General features: G+C 41.6%; 1 protein-coding gene across 1 annotated transcript in view; it reads left to right on the top strand.

The window, feature by feature from the left end:
* INO80 (INO80 complex ATPase subunit) overlaps positions 1-21,878 on the top strand; it is a 2,478,170-nt gene that overhangs the window by 897,648 nt on the left and 1,558,644 nt on the right. The window contains exon 10 of the mRNA XM_044074204.1: positions 15,425-15,478. Coding sequence (XP_043930139.1) covers positions 15,425-15,478 — 54 coding nt within the window. The remainder of the gene's footprint in view (positions 1-15,424; positions 15,479-21,878) is intronic.

Here is a 21,878-nt window from a genome sequence, read left to right as displayed (position 1 = left end):
GGGATCAGCTACTACCGTACTGTAAAACAGGCCCCTCAGTCCTTCACCAGATTTATTCCCTTTGAACTACTAAATGGTCTGCTCCCAAAGGGCTGTTGGATATAGTTAGGGGAAACTTAGGAAGAAGTAGGAAGCCCCTTTCAGAACTGTGCTGGAACAATTCCGATAGCTCACAGGAAAGAATGTGACTTAACTTGCCCATTGGAAGGGAGAATTTGGAAAAGGCCCTTGCCAGCCAGCAAAGTGTAAATAATTGAAGTGGCCATTACAGAAAATCTCTCTCAAGAGACGGAGTCTTGCTCCTAGTCTCTACCAGTGAAGTCATCATGAAATCCTGAAAAAGCCAATTGTAGTGAATCAACACATGAGACAGGTAGGGAAAAGATGCTAAGAACAAATCTACCACATAAATGTGCTAATACTTTGGAGAAAGTCACAAGATGGAATGGTTGAAGTAAGATGGTTAGCTAAGAGCATAAGGTGTGGCTATTGTATATTCTTCAAGTCTTAGTGGATGACACCCTCTCCAAGACCAAAAAAACAACAGGCCAGGGAGTTCCTTTTAAGGAACTAGAATATTTTCATCCAGGCAAACCTCCACAACTGCCCATCATATTGAAAACATACCAGGTGAAAAAAAGAGTCTCAAACTCCACAAAACACTGAAGACCTGACAACAGGCCATATGTGAGGAAATAGGAAAATGATGAAACTTAGGGGTAAGGAAGAATCAGCTAGTGAGTGGAACAGTCCCACTGAGTTATTGTTAAAATTGGATGGTATTATCCAGTTCTATAACAACTTCTGTAAGTTAAACAGTGTATCAGAATTAGGCAGTTACCCTGTGATTACAGGTACTCGAACTGCTGGAAGATTTCAGCAAAGGCCACTTCCTCACTGCTATGGATTTTGACCAGAGGATACTGACAAATTCCTCTGTCCAAAGAAAGAAAAGAAAAAAAACATGCCCTCACCTTGTGAGATGGTCTTTTCCAGTCTACAGTGTTACCATTTGGTTATCTCAGTGCTCCATCCTTTTTCATACTAACATGAACCTTAATCTTATCAAACATTATTTTCTTTCTTTCATACTTGTAGAAACATAAACAGCAATCTATCTGTACACCGTAGTTTCGTTCATACTTCTCAACTGTGTAGATTTTTGCAGAATGTCCAGATTTTTGCCATATATTTTGGCATTTTTCTCAAAAAATTACAGTTTTCTGACAAATCATTGATTGAAGTCAGAAAATAATGACAGTCATTTGAGTTTCAGACTCCATACACTTCTCCTATTTTATGCTAATGCAAAACCTGTTATTGTAAGAGCAATATTTAAAAAAACTGTCCTTATTTTTGGGCCCTTATTCCCCATTATTTATGGATTTGTCCAAATTTCTTGCTTTAAGAGGTTGAGAGATAAGGTTTCATTTTGTATATATCTCTGAGATCCTCTCTCTGCTTTAACTATTACATGATTTAATTACATGTTTGTTTTTTTAATAACATAACAATCCTCAAACATTTTTCTGTACCAGCATTTTGTATTTTCCCATAACTCCTGAACTTTTTTCTTAATCCTTATTCTTTGTGCCTAATAAGCAGGTCAAGTATATCTTTAAATCTGCACCCCATTTAAGGCCCATATAATGTCACCTTTAATGCTGTTTACCTTTACTGAAAATAATATAAATTCAATCCTTTCCTTTTCTCTTTAAATAAATTTTATTTGCATTTTCCTTTTTCTCACTTTCACCCTTCCACCAACAGATTATTTTTTCCTAGCTTGTCTTACATCCCCAATCGTGTCATCATTTTGCAGCACCTCATATTCATCCTCACTTTACAGCACTATTCATTTATTTTCATTGGCTACACTTAGCACACCCTATTCCTCCCCTTATTGTATAACTCCCACCTCACTTTCATTAATATTTTGTGTTTCTAGGTATTCACCTTGCTTTACTTATTCGGTACCAGTATTATTGTTGTCCAGTATCTCTCTCCTCCTTGTTCTCTTTCACTTATTACTAATTAGCTTTTTTCAGCTATTACAGTCAGACCAAAGGTGACCACATTGTTGACATTTTCTGTATATCATATTGCTTTCTTTTACACCTTGTCCTCTTCCCACACATTGCTGACATCTTCGTTTATTTCATTCACTAATTACATGTGATATCCACCCACGCACAAACTCTTTTTCCAATTTTTACACGTGGGGTTGGGGTGTCACTTCAACAGTGACAGTCGTCTAGCACCAAGGGTTATACCTCTGGGTGGCTAGCCGTGGCATGGTAGATGTCCTTCAAGGATGCATCTGCAGTCATAACATATGGGTTGTCCTACCTCAGGCAGCCCTTCGGTCGGCCGGATTCCAAAGTCTGGGTCTGGCCTCGGCTGATGTCGCACTTTCCCCGACGTCAGAGCGTCTGGGGTATAAAAGCATCAGCCGACGCCATTTTCCTCAGTCTTTCTTGCCGCGCGGTGCCCGAAGCAGAAGCAGTTCGCAAGTGCCGGTCGGTCAGATCCTGTGATTCAGCTACTGAAGACTTCGAAAAAGCTAAGTACCCCGTTGGGGACTCTTTCTTGCCTCAGCCGATGTCAGATAAAGTAAATAATTGTTTAACTTGTGGGAAACATATACCTCATAAGGATTTCCACTCTTACTGCCTCCCTTGCTTAGGCCCAGACCACGACGTCTCGGCCTGTTCAGCCCGTGCTTCCTTCAACCGACGAACTCTTAGACGTCGGTCGGAGTTTGCAGAGGAATTCTTTGGGACTAATTTTGCATATAAGATGCCGTCGGAGACTCCGACATCGCATTTGGTGAAAAAACGGAAGGACAAGGACTGACACTCGCGGCCTGCGGTTTCGGCTGAAACCACGGTAAGGCCTACCGCGAGTGTCTCTTTTTCAGCCGAAACCGAGTCCTCGGAACTTCCTTTAACCGAATCCACTCAACCGACCACCGCGGCCCTGGAGGCCCCGGCTGAGTCGGCTACTGAGCTACCTACTGAAACCAGTGTCCAGGAAATGTCCAACACCATTCCTTTGGACAAGTCTACTCCTGCACGTGGTGCAGCTAGACCCCCTGCTTCCATGTCCATTAAGGCTTTTTCCAGGGCTAAAGCTGCTAAACTTCCTAAAGCTTTGCCTCCCAGGACTACCTCTCAGAGACCTTCTTCTAGTTCTCAGATCCTCAGCCTTGCAGAGGATCTTATTTCTTTAATCAGAGGTTCTCAGCCTCACCCGGACAGGGGCTCTCACCCACCACCAGACAAAAGGCCCAGGACTGAGCCCTCTGATCAACACTCTTCAGATGAGTCTATGGATGGATCTGAGTTGTCAGATCACCAGGAGGAGGCTTATTTGGCCTACGAGGATTCTGATGCTGAAGAATCTATCCCTTCGGCCTCCCCTCCTGAAGAGTTTTCTTTTGGTGAGACACTACACTCCATGAGAGAACATTTTCAATGGCAGAGTCAGTAATTTTCTGATTCTAGAAAGAGATTAAGGACCTTTTTGCATTTACCTCAGCATAGGCCCTTAGCTATACCTCCTGTTTTGAATGTTATTGATGATGTGTACAATGATGTTAGCACAGCCCCTGATTCTCTCCCTCCGGCACCTGCCAAACCTGATAGATACTACAGGGTCCCGGATTCTCATTTACATCTGTACAAGGCCCATTCTGCAGACCCAGATACTATTTCTCAGGGCCCTAAAGGGGTTGCAGCTGCCACTGCCAACAATCCTCTACCTTCTGAAAGGGAGTCTAGGGCTTTAGAGAGATGGGGAAAGAAGGTATATACTTCTGCAACTCTTTCCGTGAGGGCATTAAATTGTCAATGTCATATGATACAGTACCAAGAGTATTTGTTAGATGAATTGCATAAGAAGCTTTCTTCTTCTGAACCCCTTGACAGTAAATCCCTTCAGGATCTGGTACATAACTCACAGCAGGTTACTAATCATTTCTTGCAGTGTGGTTATGATGCACTGGAAGCTTCATGTAGGTCAGCTATGACTGGGGCAGTTATTCGTAGGCATGCTTGGCTGAAGGAACAATCTTTACCAGACCATGTTAAAGCTAAACTCCTGGATGCTCCAATGGAAAAACAAAAATTATTTGGTTCCTCGGCTCAGGAGGTCTTAAAGAAGTTTGAAGAAAAGGCAAAATCTGTGCAAACAGTTAAGGACTTTCTGCAAGTACAACCACCGAGATTCAGCAGAAACTGGCCTACTAAGAATTGGTCCTTTCCAGACTCGGACAAATCCCAGAGGGGCAGGAACAGGCGTCCCAGAGGTAGAAGGCAAGCTAGAGATCAACAACTTAATTCAAATGAAAGCCATAGAAAAGGTACCTCTTTCAGAACAAGGCCAAGGATTCTACTCCAGATTATTCCTTGTTCCAAGAAAAGAAAATCAATGGAGGCCTATTCTCGACCTGTCCGCACTGAATACTTACCTCATTGTGCCAAAATTCAAGATGCTGACCCTACAGCAACTTCTTCCCATGCTGGGCAAGGAGTCTTGGCTGGTGACTCTAGATCTCAAGGAGGCATACCTGCATGTCCCTATTTGACAAAGTTGCAGAAGACACCTCAGATTTCTTGCAGGATCAGAGCATTATCAATTCTCAGAATTGCCCTTTGGCTTATCTACTGCGCCCAGAGTATTCACGAAATGCCTGGCATCAGTAATTGCACACTGCAGACTTCAGGGGATTCAAATCTACCCATATCTGGACGACTGCCTTATACAAGCGGACAACAAGAAAAATTTGATAAAGGACTTGGCCTATGTCATCCACCTACTACAGGCCTTGGGATACACAGTCAACATCCAAAAATCAAGACTTGTTCCATCCCAAAGGATAACCTTTTTGGGTGCAGATCTAGACACAACCACCCAAATGGCCTTTCTCACAGAAGAAAACAAAACAACTTCCGGATTACTTCATGAATCTGACAAGACAAACTCAGCTAACTGCAAGGAAAATCCTGCAGGCCCTGGGTTACATGGCATCCTGCATAATTCTGATTCCACGAGCCAGGCTGCATATGAGAAAATTACAATGGTACCTAAGGAGTGTATGGTCTCAGCACAGTCACAGTTTGGAAACTTTGATACCAATCATTCCTTGCCTTCAAAAGGAATTCCTGTGGTGGGCTCAAGCCTGCCAGTCCAACAGAGGGTTGCCTTTCAACAAACCAAAAACAAAACAAACCATCACCACGGACGCTTCAGACCGAGGATGGGGAGCACACATGGAGAGCAAATGTATCCAAGGCCTATGGTCTCAAGGGCAGCTGCGCATGCACATAAACCAAAAGGAAATGCTGGCAGTGATACACGCAATCGAGACCTTCAAACCTTTCCTCCATCAAGGCCACCTGTTAATAAGGACAGACAACACCACGGTCATGTGGTACATAAACAAGCAGGGAGGCACGCATTCCTACCCTCTATGCAGGCTGGCCATGAATCTATGGGAACTATGCTTGAAACTCAATATCCAACTACAGTCCCAGTTCGTGCCAGGGAAAGAAAATGCACTGGCAGGCAGCTTAAGCAGAACTACCATGGATGCACACGAATGGATGCTGCACCCAGACATCTTTCTACTCATAACAAAAGCATGGGGAAAGCCGGAGATAGATCTGTTCGCCTCGCCCCACAATCATCAACTGAAGACATTCTGCTCAAGGACATACCACCCACAAGCTTGGAGGGTGGACTCTCTCTCTTTCAGCTGGAAAGCTCTAAAAGTATATGCCTTCCCACCTCTCCCATTAATGTCCAAGGTTTTACTGAAGATCAGGGCAGAACAGCCAAGAGTGATTCTGATTGCTCCAGACTGGCCAAGGCAGCACTGGTACCCACTATTGAGGAGCATGTCACAGACGAAACCATGGCCTCTCCCCCTATGGCCTCTTCTTCTGACACAGAACAATTTCAAGATCATGCATCCCAACTTGAAAACTAACTGCCTGGAAAATTCCATAAACCCCCCTCAAAATAACTTATCACAGAGAGTAAAGGATATTATTATGGAAGCTCGCCGGCCTTCCACAAGGAAGACATACTCAGCAAAATGGAAAAGATTTCTCATTTGGAACACAACAAAAGGCTTAGATGTGACAGTGGCGAGCAGGACACATATTCTGGAATACTTAGCAGAATTGTTCCACAATGGCCTGTCCTATTCTTCCATTAAGATTCATGCCTCAGCAATTTCAGCAGAATACAATGTTGATCCACCTATCTTCTCGCACCCTCTCCTCAGGCAATTTCTGAGAGGAATCAAAAACATCAATCCTCCAAGGAAACCCCCTTTACCTACTTGGGATCTCAACTTTGTGCTGGAGAAACTAACACTTCCTCCCTTTGAACCAGCAGCATCGGCGGATCTACAGTTTCTGTCTTGGAAAACTGCATTCCTTCTAGCCATAACTTCAGCAAGAAGAGTATCTGAGTTACTAGCTTTAATGGCAGTACAGCCATTTCTTATCTTCCATCAGGACAGAGTTTCACCAAGAACCAATCCTACTTTTATGCCAAAGGTGGTATCTAAGGTATCCCTGAACCAAGCTATTCACTTGCCTACATTCTTCCCAAATCCACAAAATAAAGGGGAAAAACTTCTACACACTCTGGATATACACAGACAACTACGCTACACGGGGAAAGTGCAACATCAGCCGAGGCCAGACCCAGACTTTGGAATCCGGCCGACCGAAGGGCTGCCTGAGGCAGGACAACCCATATGTTATGACTGCAGATGCATACCTATCGGACATCTACATTTATGGTAGGTACAAAACTGTACTTTCTTCTACACCACACACTTTCGCACACAGTCACACCTATGGCCAGTTTAGAAATGTATCTTCACAAAATAATGTGTTTGGCTGATCCAAGTACTTAAGTCCCCCTCTGAAGCTATTATCATATATTACACTAGACAGGTGCTCAGTTTTATAGCAAAATGTCACACTCCCGTGCCCCAGTACATATTTTTTTGTCATCTGCTTTCTTCTTTATATTGTAAATGTAAACATTATGAAACTTTAATAACAAATACATATCTCTTTCTTCCAGAATGTCTTTTCTAAATTGAATAGTAATGTTTTTTCTTAATTGCAGATTCTTTTGTATTGCAACATACTCAGTCCACGAGTATACCATTTATTTCTTCATAATCTTGCAAAAATCTTTCCATAATATGAAAAGATTCAAAAGTTAAGTCACAGAATATTTGGTTTCCCAGATGTATGAATGAACTTTCTTTTCGTACTTTAATTCACAGTGGCACAAAAAAGCAGTTTCATATAAAGAACCCATCTATAATTTTCTCTGTTTTTGATTATATTTTTACTGTGGGATATTTTCTTTCTCTAACTTGACCTTAAGCTACCCGATTCTACACTTGCGTACAATTTATATGCATTCTCAGCCATTGTTTTTTACTCAAGCTATTCTGCATCTGGTGACCCAGGAACCCCTCCTGACACATCTATTTAACTGAAGGTTACCATTACAGGGTCTGTGTTTGCATATCGAATGCAGATTCCAGCAAACACCTTATAATTAAAATGTGAAACAGCAAAACTTTAAAGTACCGAAAATGCTTAACATAGTAAAATAATTCATCAAATGGCTATAGCTAATTATTAAAGAGCTGAATTTTCTTCATTCATACATCATCTACAAGTACACCTTCATCACTATCCGGTTATTTCTCTTACACAAAAACCATGGCCTCTTTCACCTTACCCTCACCACCTTCTCCTTGACTCTGGAAGCACTTTCCAACACTGCCTTTGTCACAAAAAAAGAATTTTCTTGGCTAAATTTCAGCTGTCATTATGAGTACCACCTAAAAGGCAGTGATTGGCCTATTGGGACTGACTGAGTCAACAGAGCACAAATAATTAAGAGTTCCTCTGGTACATTAACCTACTGTAATAAATTAGTCATTGGATACAAGTACATTATGTGGATGTCCTTCAAGGATGCATCTGCAGTCCTTACATATGGGTTGTCCTGCCTCAGGCAGCCCTTCGGTCGGCCGGATTCCAAAGTCTGGGTCCGGCGTCGGCTGATGTCGCCCTTTTCCCTGACGTCAGAGCGCCTGGGGTATAAAAGCATCGGCCGACGCCCTCTTCCTCAGTCTTTCTTGCCGCGTGGTGCCTGAAGCAGAAGCAGTTCGCAAGTGCCAGTCGGCCAGCTCCTGTAACTTCAGCTACCGAAGACTTCAAAAGCTAAGTACCCCGTTGGGGACTCTTTCTTGCCTCAGCCGATGTCAGATCATACGCTTAAAGTTAATAATTGCTTAACTTGTGGGAAACAAATACCTCATAAGGATTTCCATTCTTACTGCCTCCCCTGCCTAGGCCCAGACCACGACGTCTCGGCCTGTACAGCCTGTGCCTTCTTCAACCGACGCACTCTTAGGCGCCGGGGCAGAGTTTGCAGAGGAATTTTTTGGGGCTAGTTACTGTTACAATATGCCGTCGGAGACTCCGACTTCTCATTTAACCAAAAAACGGAAGGACAAGGACCGACACACGTGGACCGTGGTTTCGGCTGAAACCACGCCTAGGCCTACCGTGAGTGTCTCGGTCTCGGCTGAAACCGAGTCCTTGGTACTTCCGACCGTCGAAACCGCACAACCGACAACTTCAGCCCCGGAGGCCTGTTCTGAGTCGGTTATAGAATTTCCCTCAGAAACCAGTGTCCAAGAAACATCCGACACCATTTCCCTAGACAAAACTACGCCAGCACGTGGAGCAGCCAGGTCTCCTGCATCCATGTCCATAAAGGCATTCACAAGGGCTAAAGCTGCTAAACAGCCAAAATCTCTGCCTCCCAAGGATATTCCTCAGGGATCCACTACAGGGTCACAGATTTTAAGTTTAGCTGAGGACCTTATTTCCTTAATTAGGGGCTCTCAGCCACATCCGGACAGGGGTTCTTATCCTCTTCTAGGCAAAAGGCCCAGGGTTGAGCCCACTGATCCCCAGTCCTCTGATGAGGCCTCAGATGGCTCTGCTCTTTCTGATTACCAGGAGGAGCCATAGACCTTTGGCTATTCCCCCTGTTTTGAATGTCTTGGAAGACTGCCTTCCTTCTGGCCATAACCTCAGCAAGAAGAGTATGTGAGTTACAGGCCCTCATGGCAGTACAACCATTTCTTACTTTTCATCAGGACAGAGTCTCATTGAGAACCAATCCTTCATTCATGCCACAGGTGGTATCCAGGGTCTCACTGAACCAAGCTATTCACCTGCCTACCTTCTTTCCAAATCCACAAAATAAAGGAGAGAAACTTCTACATACTCTGGACATTCACAGACAGTTGCGCTACTACTTGGACAGAACTAAGGCTTACAGGAAAGCTGACCCAGCTTTTTGTAGCATATGCTGCTGGTGTACAAGGAAAAGCAATTTCCAAACAGACAATTTCAAAATGGATAGGGAATTGCATTCGATTCTGTTACTCTTTTCATGGCAAACCTGTGCCATCCAACATTAGACCTCATTCCACCAGAGCCACAGCCACCTCCACAGCCTTCTTAAGAGGGGTGGCTACAAAGGACATCTTAGAAGCTGCTACATGGAGCTCCGTGCATACATTTTCCAAGCATTACAACTTACCATTATATTCCAGATCCAGAGCAGGCTTTGCTACTGCAGTCCTGCAGGGCATTTTAGCTACACCATCCTTTTCTTAGGTCCTACCACCCCCAGCTTGGCTATGGTATTCTACCCATATTTAAGGACTGCAGATGCATCCTTGAAGGACATAGTACAGTTTTGTACCTACCATAAATGTAGATGTCCGATAGGTATGCATCTGCAGTCAGGATTTCCCTCCCTCCTACCCCTCTGTGGTATTCCTTGAGTAGTTATCCCTCCTTCTAGCTAGCTGGGGTTATCCATTATGGTGTATTTGTTATATATATATATATATATATATATATATATATATATATATATATATATATATATATATATATATAAAATCACTGTGCATGTTTGGAATTTTTTGTATCTCTCCAAATTTAGCCTTCATTAGAGGGCACCTGGCATCTGGGGCAAGAAAAACTGAGGAAGATGGCGTCGGCTGATGCTTTTATACCCCAGGCGCTCTGACGTCAGGGAAAAGGGCGACATCAGCCGACGCCGGACCCAGACTTTGGAATCCGGCCGACCGAAGGGCTGCCTGAGGCAGGACAACCCATATGTAAGGACTGCAGATGCATACCTATCGGACATCTACATTTATGGTAGGTACAAAACTGTACTTTGTGGTGCAGAGGAAATTGATCATGATACTATTTCCAAGACCGAGGAAAGCTGAGGTAAATAAAATGAAAGATGGACCTAGTTTGTTTTGATGCTTCATTTTGTACACAGTTTATATGTAAAATCCCTATGTCTGTAGCACTGCACATACATAAAATATTTAATTTGTTTATTCAGGTATAAAGAAGTATGAGACACACTCTCACCAGGAGTAAGTGCAGCAGCCCATTCATGACACTACTTTATACCACTTTGGTTATTCTACTTATTACTTCACTGATAACTTCCAACCTGAAATCAAAAAGTTGCTGAAAATGTTCAGGAAAATGTCCACACAGACCCAACAAAAGTTGCAGTGAGTAAATTTATTAAGCACTTTTGTCTAGTAGTTTTCAGTGGACTTCTTCAGAATAAACATTTCAAAATATTCAAAGGCTGTTTTAAAAACTGCTTAATGTGATAGCACTAATTCTACACAAAACCACCCCACAGATTTAAAAACAAATTGCCACAGTGTCAATACCAGACCTTTAAAACATATGTTGAATTCAGTTCAACTACCCTTATTCAAAATATAAATAGGACTACACCATTATAGATTTACAGTTAAAATGCTTACTTCTCTCTCTTCAATAAAAAACGAATAGCATCAATAATACCTGGATGAACACTGGCATGTAATTTAATCTGCCACCAAAGTTCCTTGACCTCCAGATGATTCTCCCAGCTGCCCAACAAGTGGTCCAATTTGGATTTTTTCCAACACAGAAAACTTGAATCTAACAACATTCAAGAAAGCCTTTGTGTGCTTGGCTAACCAATTCTTAGTATGGCTCATTCTAATGGCAGAGTCCATGCACATATGCACGTTTCCTTAGTGAGTGCTCGGTCTTACCAATCTAAAAACACTCACAGGTGGAATAAACTGCAATATGTACAACTGCCCTGGACCCACAATGAGCTTTGGGAAACCTTAGGTGTCCCTAATAGTCTTAAAAATCTCTCCCTCGGGGTTTAAATCAATGAAGGCAAACTACCTGTGACTGTTACACTTAACAGTACCCACCAAAACTACATTTGATGCCCCAGAATGTTCCAGTATATTCATAACATTTATCCCATGCTTAAAAATGTAATGTGGGTGGGACCCCACGATTTCCTTGATGTCAGAATAGGTTAGTGTGTTGCAGTGGGTGTCAGTAATCTTCCTAATCTGGGTCATCTTACTGGAAAAAAATAAGGATCAAACAGTGTTTGAAAAATGTGTCATAGAGTATCTGGGTGGTACAATACCACCTTTCAAAATGGCAGCAAATCTGTTGATTTTAACCCTTATAACTTTTTGATTTTTGTTTTCAAGTAAGTGCAGCGGGTAACACCTTTCCAAAAATAAATCTAATCTAATAAGTAATTAATTTACTCAAAGGTAATGTGTATGGAGCCCAGCCTTACCCCATGCACTGTCCGTCCCTTTACAACACTAACTTTTTGTTTGAAAGGATGGCAACTTTGGTAATGTCAGTAGCCATTAGAAAATGTCTCCTTTCTAAAATGTTGGAAGAAAAACAATGATCAGTGTCATTTTTATATAAAGTTGCATTCAAAAAAATGTGTGTGTGTGTGTGTGTGTGTGTGTATATATATATATATATATATATATGTGTGTGTGTGTGTATATATATATATATATATATATATATATATATATATATATATATATATATATATATATATATCTGGGTCCCCGACGAAAGACCAGAAGCGCAAAATTCAAAATCCTGATGTTAAGGGATATTGAGTTGGTGCTTCTGGTGTTGCGGTTCAGGTAAGTATCTGTGTGTAAGTGTGTTTGTGAGGGGCTTTAGTGTGTGTTAGTGTGTGTTGTGACTGTGGTGTGTATGTGTGAAGGACAGTAATGTGTGGGTGTGTTTATGCAATCTCTGAGTTAGAATATTAAAGTAGGGGGGCGCAGCCCCCCACAAGGGAGGTGCTGCTTAACTATAGTGTAGGATTATTTGTTTGGGTTTGGGGGGACACTGTGTGTATGTGTGTTGATCATTCGCGATTTTGAATTTCGCGCTTGTGGTCCGTCGGTCTTCTCGTCTTCCTGGTATTTGGTCTCGGGATTACGGGCGTCGGTCTTGTGGGTTTTGGGCCTTCCGTAGTGAACCCGGATATATGTTGTGTGTATGTATAAATATATATATATATATATATATATATATATATATATATATATGTATGTGTGTGTGTGTGTGTATATGTATGCATGTGTGTATATATATATATATATATATATATATATATATATATATATATATATCTTCTTCTTCTTTCGGCTTTTCCCAGTTAGGGGTCGCCACAGCGGATCACCTGTTTCCATTTATTCCTGTCCTCTGCATCTTGCTGTGTCACACCAACCACCTGCATGTCCTCTCTAACCACATCCATAAACCTTATCTTAGGCCTTCCTCTTACCTGGCAGCTTCATCCTTAGCATCCTTTTCCCAGTATACCCAGCATCCCTCCTCAGCACAGGTCCAAACCAACGCAATCTCGCTTCTCTGGCTTTGTCTCCAAACTGTCCAACCTGGGCTGACCCTCTAATATACTTATTCCTAATCCTGCCTACCCTCATCACACCCAGTGCAAATATTAACATCTTTAACTCTGCCACATCCAGCTCTGACTCCTGCCTTTTTGTCAATGCCACTGTCTCCAACCCATATAACATAGCTGGTATCACTACCCTTTTGTAGACCTTCCCTTTCACTCTTACTGGTACTCGTCTGTCACAAATCACTCCTGATGCCCTTCTCCACCCACTCCACCCTGCCTGTACTCTCTACTTCACCTCTCTTCCACACTCGCCATTACTCTGAACTGCTGATCCCAAGTATTTAAACTCATCCACCTTTGCCAACTCTACTCCCTGCATCCTCACCATTCCTCTGTCCTCCCTTTCATTCACACACACATATATTCCGTCTTAGTCCTTCTGAACTTCATTCTTCTCCTCTCTAGAGCATATCTCCACCTCTCCAGGGTCTTCTCAACGTGTTCCCTACTCTCACTACATATTACAATGTCATTTGCAAAAACATCATAGTTCATGGGTACTCCTGTCTGATCTCGTCTGTCAACCTGTCCATCACCAGTGCAAATAAGAAAGGGTTCAGAGCTGATCCTTGATGTAATCCCACCTCCACCTTAAATGCATCTGTCACTCCCACTTAAGATCTCACTGCTGTCACACTACCCTTGTACATATCCTGTACTACTCTTACATACTTCTTTGCCATTCCCGACTTCCTCATACAATACCACAATTCCTCTCTAGGCACCCTGTCATATGCTTTCTCTAAGTCCACAAAGACACAATGCAGCTCCTTCTGACCTTCTCTGTACTTCTCCATCAACACTCTCGGAGAAAACATCGCATCTGTAGTGCTCTTTCCTGGCATGAAACCATACTGCTGATCACTAATCATCACCTCCCTTCTTAACCTAGCTTCCACTACTTTTTCCCATAATTTCATTCTGTGACTGATCAGTTTTATCCCGCTATACTTACTCAGCTCTGCACATCACCCTTATTCTTAAAGATCGGTACCAAAACACTTTTTCTCCACTCCTCAGGCATCCTCTCACTTTCCAAGATTTCATTAAACAATATGGTTAAAAATTCCACTAGCTAGCAGTGAGACATCATCTTTTATGTAACACCTCTGCTCTTCTAACTTAAAAGATACTTTTTCGATACAGGCTGAGTGGCCTAAAGTTATTCAAACATAACAGCGGTACACAAGTTCCAGACAAATTAACAAAACAGATTGACACAAATGGTCTGGTCTAAGTAAGCAGGGGATGGTAAGGAAATTATTTAATGTTGTTTTACAACAGTGAGTGGGTAGCTTTGTGATGGACTGTGATAGACTAGGATTAATTTGTCTGTTTTACACTTATTGATTACCAGGAAAGGCTCTAATTCCCATGTGACACTGAAATGGATTAATCAGATATTCAGAGAATGAATGAGAGGGTGTCTGTAGTTTGGCCGCACTAGAAAACTGAAGGATTGTATATAAGAACATATTAGCTGAAAGCTGGGTGGAAGAAAGTATTCTGAAAACAAGGCAAAGGACGTTACTTTGTTTCTTTCTGGAGGGTATTAGTTAAAGGGAGTACTAAGACTGGTAGTTCTGCAACAATATTGTAGAGATTACTTCTTTCTCACCAGGGATGTTAATCTTTTAATTAGTATACTGGGTACAAGTTGCATCATAAAGAGTAAAGTACATTTTTGTATTACTGACTGGAGGTAGTTCTTATTCACAAGTAATAACTGCAGATATGAACATTGTTGGGACAAAATGTGATCAGTGTTATTTGTCCAGATAATGCCCCTTGATGTTTTTGAGGTGCATCCAATGTTTTGTGCCAAGTAGATTTACACTAAAGTTTAATATAGTGCTAACTCTCCATGTCCATCTGCCTTGGAATAAACAGGACTTAAGTGGTCCTAAAACTCACTTTATCTGATTACCAAATAACAATTTGCCTTTTCTAGACTCAGCTTTGTAGTTTTCTTTTCCCTTGTTAAGCCTCAGATAGCACATGTCCTAAGTCTTAAGGGAGTGGGCTAAGGTCTGGTGGTCATTCCTGGGAGGATGGAGGATGTTGACATAGCCGTGCTACAGGAACATCATCTGAGAGAAGGCCCAGTAGTGCAGTCTGTGTATATGTGACTCAGGACAGCACAAACCCACCAAAGAATGCAGTGCATTCTGGCTGATGATTGTGGGCACTGGGACACTAGCCTTAGAGTAGTGGGTATTGCGGTGCTAAGAACATTTAGAATATCTAATTTCCACTGATGATCAAGTTCCCATACTGTTTCGCCTCCTTCCAATTTTCTTGGTTGCTGGTGGGATAATAAATCAGCCTGTATGTCATGGAGCTTTGATGTTTCAGGAAAGGATACAAAAATAAATATCTAGAATTGTGTGTGTTATTTTAATAAAGTCTTGCCTAAAATGCTGACATTTGAAATGAAGAAATTTTAACTGATTTCTTAATTTTTTACTTTCTTTTTTTTTCCTTCTAGGCCTTCAAGCAAAAAGCATCTGCCCGCAATCTTATAATTACCAACTCAAAGAAGGTAAATTGTTTTATCTTATTTGGTTAAAAACTTGATTTTTGTAAGAACATTGGTGTGACTTGCGTCGGACAGCTGTGAGGGATAGGTTGCATATGGGAGGATAGATAGCCTTTTTCCCTGAATCACTGTGCTTATATCTAAGTTTTGTCTGCAGTATTTTTTTTTTGCTTCTGCTAAAAAAATCTTAAAAATCAGAGTTTGGTAGATTACAATTATCTTCAGTTAGTGGCTGTAATAGGATGCAGGTAGCTGATAGCATCTCTCTGATGCCATCTTCCCTGCCCTTGCCCTTCCTCATGAAACTATAGTACTAAGAGACTTTAACATAGATTGGCTCAAATGCTCTAACCATAACCCCTCCACCCACATCAACCTCCACAGATTCACCCAAATAATATAAACCCCCACCAGAATTGACAAAGCAACTAAACATCAGTCCATCTTAGACTGGATACTGTTATCCCATCCCTCCCTTGTACAACAGTCACGGTGTCTCCCTGACAGTCTAAGCGATCACCAGCCAACCTGTCTAATTAGGAATAGATCTAACCAACACATCAACCAACCCATCCTTAGGATCATACTCAACAAAAGGAACTTCAAAGCCACAGACTTTAGTAAATCACTAAACTGCTGCGACTGGACCCCCCCTTAAACAACTACCCCTCAAAGATGCTGTGCAATACTTTTTAACACTACCTTTCTAGAAATCATAAACTACCACGCACCCACTAGAACAGTAAGGATAAAAACAACTATACCCTGGCTCACAAAGGAGACTATAAACACAATGAAAGAAAGAGACAAAAGCTGGATATTGTTTCAAAAGGATAAATCCCCTACACTAAGGCATAACTACCTCGAACTTCGTAATAAAGCGAAAAGACAGATTAAAGCTGATAAAACTAACAACTATAGAAACACTCAAGATAAATATGCACATAACCCACAAAAATTCTGGTCCAGCATAAATAAAATACTATGCCCAGGAAAAGCCTCCACCCCAACCCCTGTACTCCCAAATAATGGTACCAATATCCCCACACAATTCAACAACTTCTTCACTGAAACAATAGTAAAACTAGCAGATGCCCAACCAAACACTCCAATACAACTATCCACCCCGTTCCACAATAATGAAAAACACACCCCTACTACCTTCTCCCTACAACAAGTCCCAACCAAGACGATCTCAAAACTCCTTCAGCGACTTAAACCAACTACCCTAGCCACTGACAAATTACCAGCAGATTTCTTTCAGATATCAGCAGAGGCCATATCCTATCCTGTATCCCTCCTCATAAACAGATCTCTATCTGAACATAAAGTACCCACCTTATGGAAAACTTCACACATACCACTTCATAAAGGTGGTACTTCCCTAGAACTGACCAACTACCACCCAATCGCTATCCTATCCCCTCTATCAAAAATACTGGAAAGAGTTGTCCACTCCCAGCTAATACATTACCTCCAACAAAACAATCTGCTATCCAAAACTCAACATGTCTTTAGACCCTCCCATAGCACCACCACTGCTCTCCTTTCTTATATCAACACAGTAAACCACCACAGGAACAAAGGATTATTTGTATCTTCCATCCTCTTATAGGTTCATAGGTTGGTACTAGGCTATCAGCCCTAGGGCCTATACAAGCCTAGCCATAACAATTCCCTGGCTGTTTCTTCCCACGCTATTTACTTCCCTGGACTCCTGTCTAGCAGGGCGACTGACGTGATCCCCGGGATGAATTTCCTTTCTACCATCCAATCATCAAGGTTCCTTTTGAAGAGGACCAAAGAGGCACTCTGCTTGACATGCATGGGCAATCTATTCCAGAATCTGGGGAGTCTCTGGGTCAGGAACCTATCTCTCCAGCATGTTTTTTTTATTGTGATGACAAGGTTTAGCTCCCTGGAGCGTGTGGCTCTGAGTGATTGGGATTTCTTTAAGTGTAGCATGTCCAACAGCTCTGGGTTTGACATGGCCTTGTATGTTAAGCAAAGATCGCCTCTGAGTAGACGATATGCGACAGAGTATAGCTGGAGTTTTTTAAGACAGTCAGCGTAGGGCATCAGACTGTGATTCTTTTAGTGAGGTATTTCTGTGTCCTTTCCAGTTGTTGCAGATGTCTTGAGAGGTACATACCAAATGGGGCATTGTATTCTATAATGGGTCTAATGAGGGATGAGTACAGTGGGACAATGACCTCCGTTTTTCTGGATGAAAAGCCCTTAGTGATGAGGTGTGCCACATAGAAGGATTTCCTGACTGTTGTGGCGATGTGGTTATCGAAGGTGAGACCGCTGTCCACCTGTGTCTCTAAGTCTCTTATCACACTTTCAGTGTTTAGTGTACTGCCACCTATATGGTAATTCACGGATACATGTTTTTTCCCCAAAGGGGATAACTATACATTTCTTGGCAATGAGCTTGAGCCCATGGCTGTGGCACCAAGCATCTGTTTCCGTAAGGCCATTTTGTAGAGTATCCACATCATTTGGGGATTCAATAATGGTTCCCAGTTTGCAGTCATCTGCGAACTTTGTTATCCAGAGTCCCTTAGTGTTGGCCTGTACTTCAGAGAAGTAGATGCCAAACAAGACTTAGACCTGTCAAAGGCCTTTGACATGGTCAGTCATAATATGCTTCTCCAAACTCTGTCTAACCTAAATCTTTGCTCTGCCACAGTAAGTTGGTTTCACATTTACTTATCTGACTGACATCAAGCAGTTTTATGGCAAGACAAACTGTCCACCCTACTGCCAGTCTCAATATTAGTCTCCCAAGGATCTATCCTAGGCCCTCTACTGTTCTCTCTTTTCACTAATGATATCTCTTCAGTCCTACCCACTGCCTCAGTAGTGCAATATGCAGACAATACCACCATTATACGTGCCGCTGCAAACATTAAAGAATTACAAACCCTTACCCAATCAAACTTCACTCTAGCTGAAACATGGTTTGCCAACATCAAACTTATTCTCAATCCCAACAAAAGAAGACTGATTCTATTAAATCCTGGAATATCCCATCCCTCAAATGAAAGATTAACTATAAACTCTAAAAGTAATATTCAAATCACACCAACACCACACACAAAACTACTAGGTGTAGATCACCAACTAAAATCTGATATCCGTGTAGCACAAACCATCAAAAACGTCATTAAGAAACTAGGCCTACTTTATAGAAACAAACAATTCATGACCACACATACTAAAACTACTATCGCTAGAACCCACCTGCTATCCATCCTACTTTATGCCTCCCCTATATTAACCAACCTGAGTCAAAACGAGCTAAAGAAAATGGAATCTTGTTACAACAAGATTGCCAAATTTGCCACTGAAGCCACACATAGGACCCACCATTGTATATCCCTAAAACAGCTCAATTGGCTAGAGCTATCCCATGTACTACTACTGAATCAAATTTCAACAGCACATAAGCTTTACCATCTACCTGAAAAAACACAGCCCTCCAGGGCATTATACAGCCTTACACTACCTCTAGAGAACTAAGATCTAGCAACCAGAACCTAATAAAAGTAATCAGACACAAAAAATGAAGCAGGTAAATCCCTGTTTGCCAGCACAATAGCCCAGTCCTGAAATATACTTCCTAACCACATACCACCACAACCTCTCCAACACAATTTAAACACCTCCTAAAAAACATTACTCTTAATTATTGGCTATGCTCATGCTACTCCCCAGGATAATCCAGACCATGGCAAATCATTAAGATCTCCACCAATGTATGAGGAATCCTACAAAGCACTGTCAAGTTCCCTGTAGAATCAGCCTCTATACCCATAGGAATTAAGAACTGTACCTTACAAAACTGAACCCTAATAAATAGTAACCTCTTCTAATACTATCTCTCAAATTGTATCCTAACAATTAAACAACCCTATCAGCTCCAGGCCTCTTTTCCTTACTAAAGGCCTACTCTCTTGATGCTCTCCCTACTAGGTAAAAAAAAAAAAAAAAATTTTATGACTGTATAGACTTAGAATCTAGCAGTAATGTACATATAACCTTTGTATTATGTTGATGTTGACCTCTGATGATGGCTCAATACCCTGAGAAGACTCTGAATTATCAGATTCTCTGAACCTGTGTATGACGATTTGCTGTATAGTCTCAGAATCCTACAATGAGAACATGTAAACCTAGGGTTTAACTTTGACCTCTGTTGATGCTAATTACATCTGTACCAACTTGTTTAACCAACTTGTAACTTAACCAACTTGGAGTTTTTCTCCCCGGGCCTCCGCTGAAAATGGACCTGTGTCCAACTGTCCCAGTTAACAAATGTAAAATAAAAAAAAATAAATGTTTTTTAAGCTCGGAAAGTAGGTGAAGCTTACAAGCTAACCATACGAAGTACAATTATTTGCATTAACTTGCTACAGCAATAGAACATTAAAACTGTGTTCTTCCAATATGTTAAGGATTAGTGCATTACTACTTCTAGAACCAGCTGTGCAACAGTTCCTTCACAAACATTTGCCTGAGACTGGTCCATAGTAGTGTCGATATGTATGGGTACTCACTCCCTCATTTCTATATTGGCCTCTTTCAGCATCTTTTGACAGATTTGTTCTCACACTATGTAGCTTGATACCTCTCATCACCTTTTGAGTGCCTTCTTTCTAGATGATGGAATTAACTTTTTGGTGTTTTTAGTTGTTGCCCGAGGGAGGTGAGTGTCAAGCACCAGGTGACTATCATTTATACAGCTTCTGTTTTATCTGATCATTCCTGTGTGTGAACGTGCAATTCCTGCTAATGCTTACCACTTTGGTACCTTTGCAACCCTGATACTGTTTTACAACATGCTGCGTTCACACAGGTGTTATAGTGCTTTGATTTAGCTATCTGGTCTTCGCCACCAATGGAAACTTTTTAAAGGAAGACCACTTCCACCTGCCTGCTCCAAAGGATAACAGATTTGTCCTTTTGCTCATTATTCTAACTTTTCTTATCAGGTGCTGCATCTGGTACTCAAACCTCATGGCTGTAAGCTGAATGTTACTGGAGCAGGCTCAGAAGTGAACTCTGATTATTTTCAATTTATAGTAGACCACTGGGAGTTGTCCTAGAAGGAGAGGGGAAGGGGACAAAAGCAGGATGATCTACTTTGGGAAATAACACTAGTGTCTTTAGCAGCCTTTTGTGTGAAATTGTGACAATGTAAGAATCATGATTTTCTATTAAAAAACAAATTTCTCTCCAAAAAGTGGTATGTCTTGCTTGTGTGTATTTTGTATTTTGTTGTGCCAGGTAATGACAGATTCACGTCTGAAAAGACATTCAAATTATATATGAAAGTTCTGCTCTAATAGTTAAACATACACATGACCATTTGAAAAGTTCAGTGCATTTAACCCATGATCTAATACTGAAGCTCATCCTTGATGGATCATATATTTGGTTTTACCATGTCCACAGTATGGCATTCTACATCTGTTTGTGGAAGTTCACATGCTTTGGGCAGATGATGGCCTGTGATGACACAGTTTTTAATCTCATGGTTCATTTGGAAAAAGCATGCTCATCCACATCAGTTTTGTTTTCTTTTTTTTTTTCCCCTTCAACTCAGTTAGGATTTTGATCCTTGCTGTTGTCCTAGTTTCTGGGTTCTCATTGTACTTTGTTACTTTATTTGTACAGAAGTTTTCCAGCTGTAAATAAAATGATGTAGACTTCTGTTATGGCTGTCAGTAGAGGGTCCCTATCAGTGCCTGATGGAGGAGTCAGAGTTTCAGCACTAGATGTTTCACTTGTCGGAGGGACTGAAGTATTGTTCTCCCAGTGGTAACCCTGTGTTCTTCATGGTCTTCTAGACATTTCACTGATGAAGTTTGCTCGTGTTTAACAGAGGTCCAGTCTATGCCAGTCCTCCACTTCATTGGGAAAATTGAGGCTACGATGCCCGTGCACTGACCCAGTACTCAAGGAGCCTCAGTCCTAGCCACTAACACCAGTGAGGGGCGTCCACATTGGGAAAGATAACAAATACACACACAGTAAAGTACAATTTCCCTTAAGAGCACACAGAGATCACATTCAATCTGGGGCTAGTTTCTCCCTTTCTCTCCAGATCCCCAATAAGACTACCCACTGGCACAGCTATAGGTTACAGATCTCAGCTGAGTAGTCAAACCAAAACCTCCAGTGCCCTCTGTGTCCATCCAGTGCTTTGTGCCCTTTCCCAAGTGGCTGACACACACACACTTTGAGATTTGGTTTATATACAAACACACAGGATACTCCTGGGGAAGGCTGGCACAAGTTCTCCAGCTATTGCCAGGCTATAAGGTAATAATCACTGCCACCAACTACTCTTATCAGCTGCTAAAAAGGCCTTTACCAAAGGGTGTCCAATTTA

This window comes from Protopterus annectens, chromosome 6.part0, assembly GCF_019279795.1.
Source record: "Protopterus annectens isolate FY-2018-M chromosome 6.part0, PAN1.0, whole genome shotgun sequence".
Lineage (NCBI taxonomy): Eukaryota > Metazoa > Chordata > Ceratodontiformes > Protopteridae > Protopterus > Protopterus annectens.
Note: the sequence above shows the minus strand (reverse complement) of the source record. Positions and strands in the feature narration are given on the sequence as shown.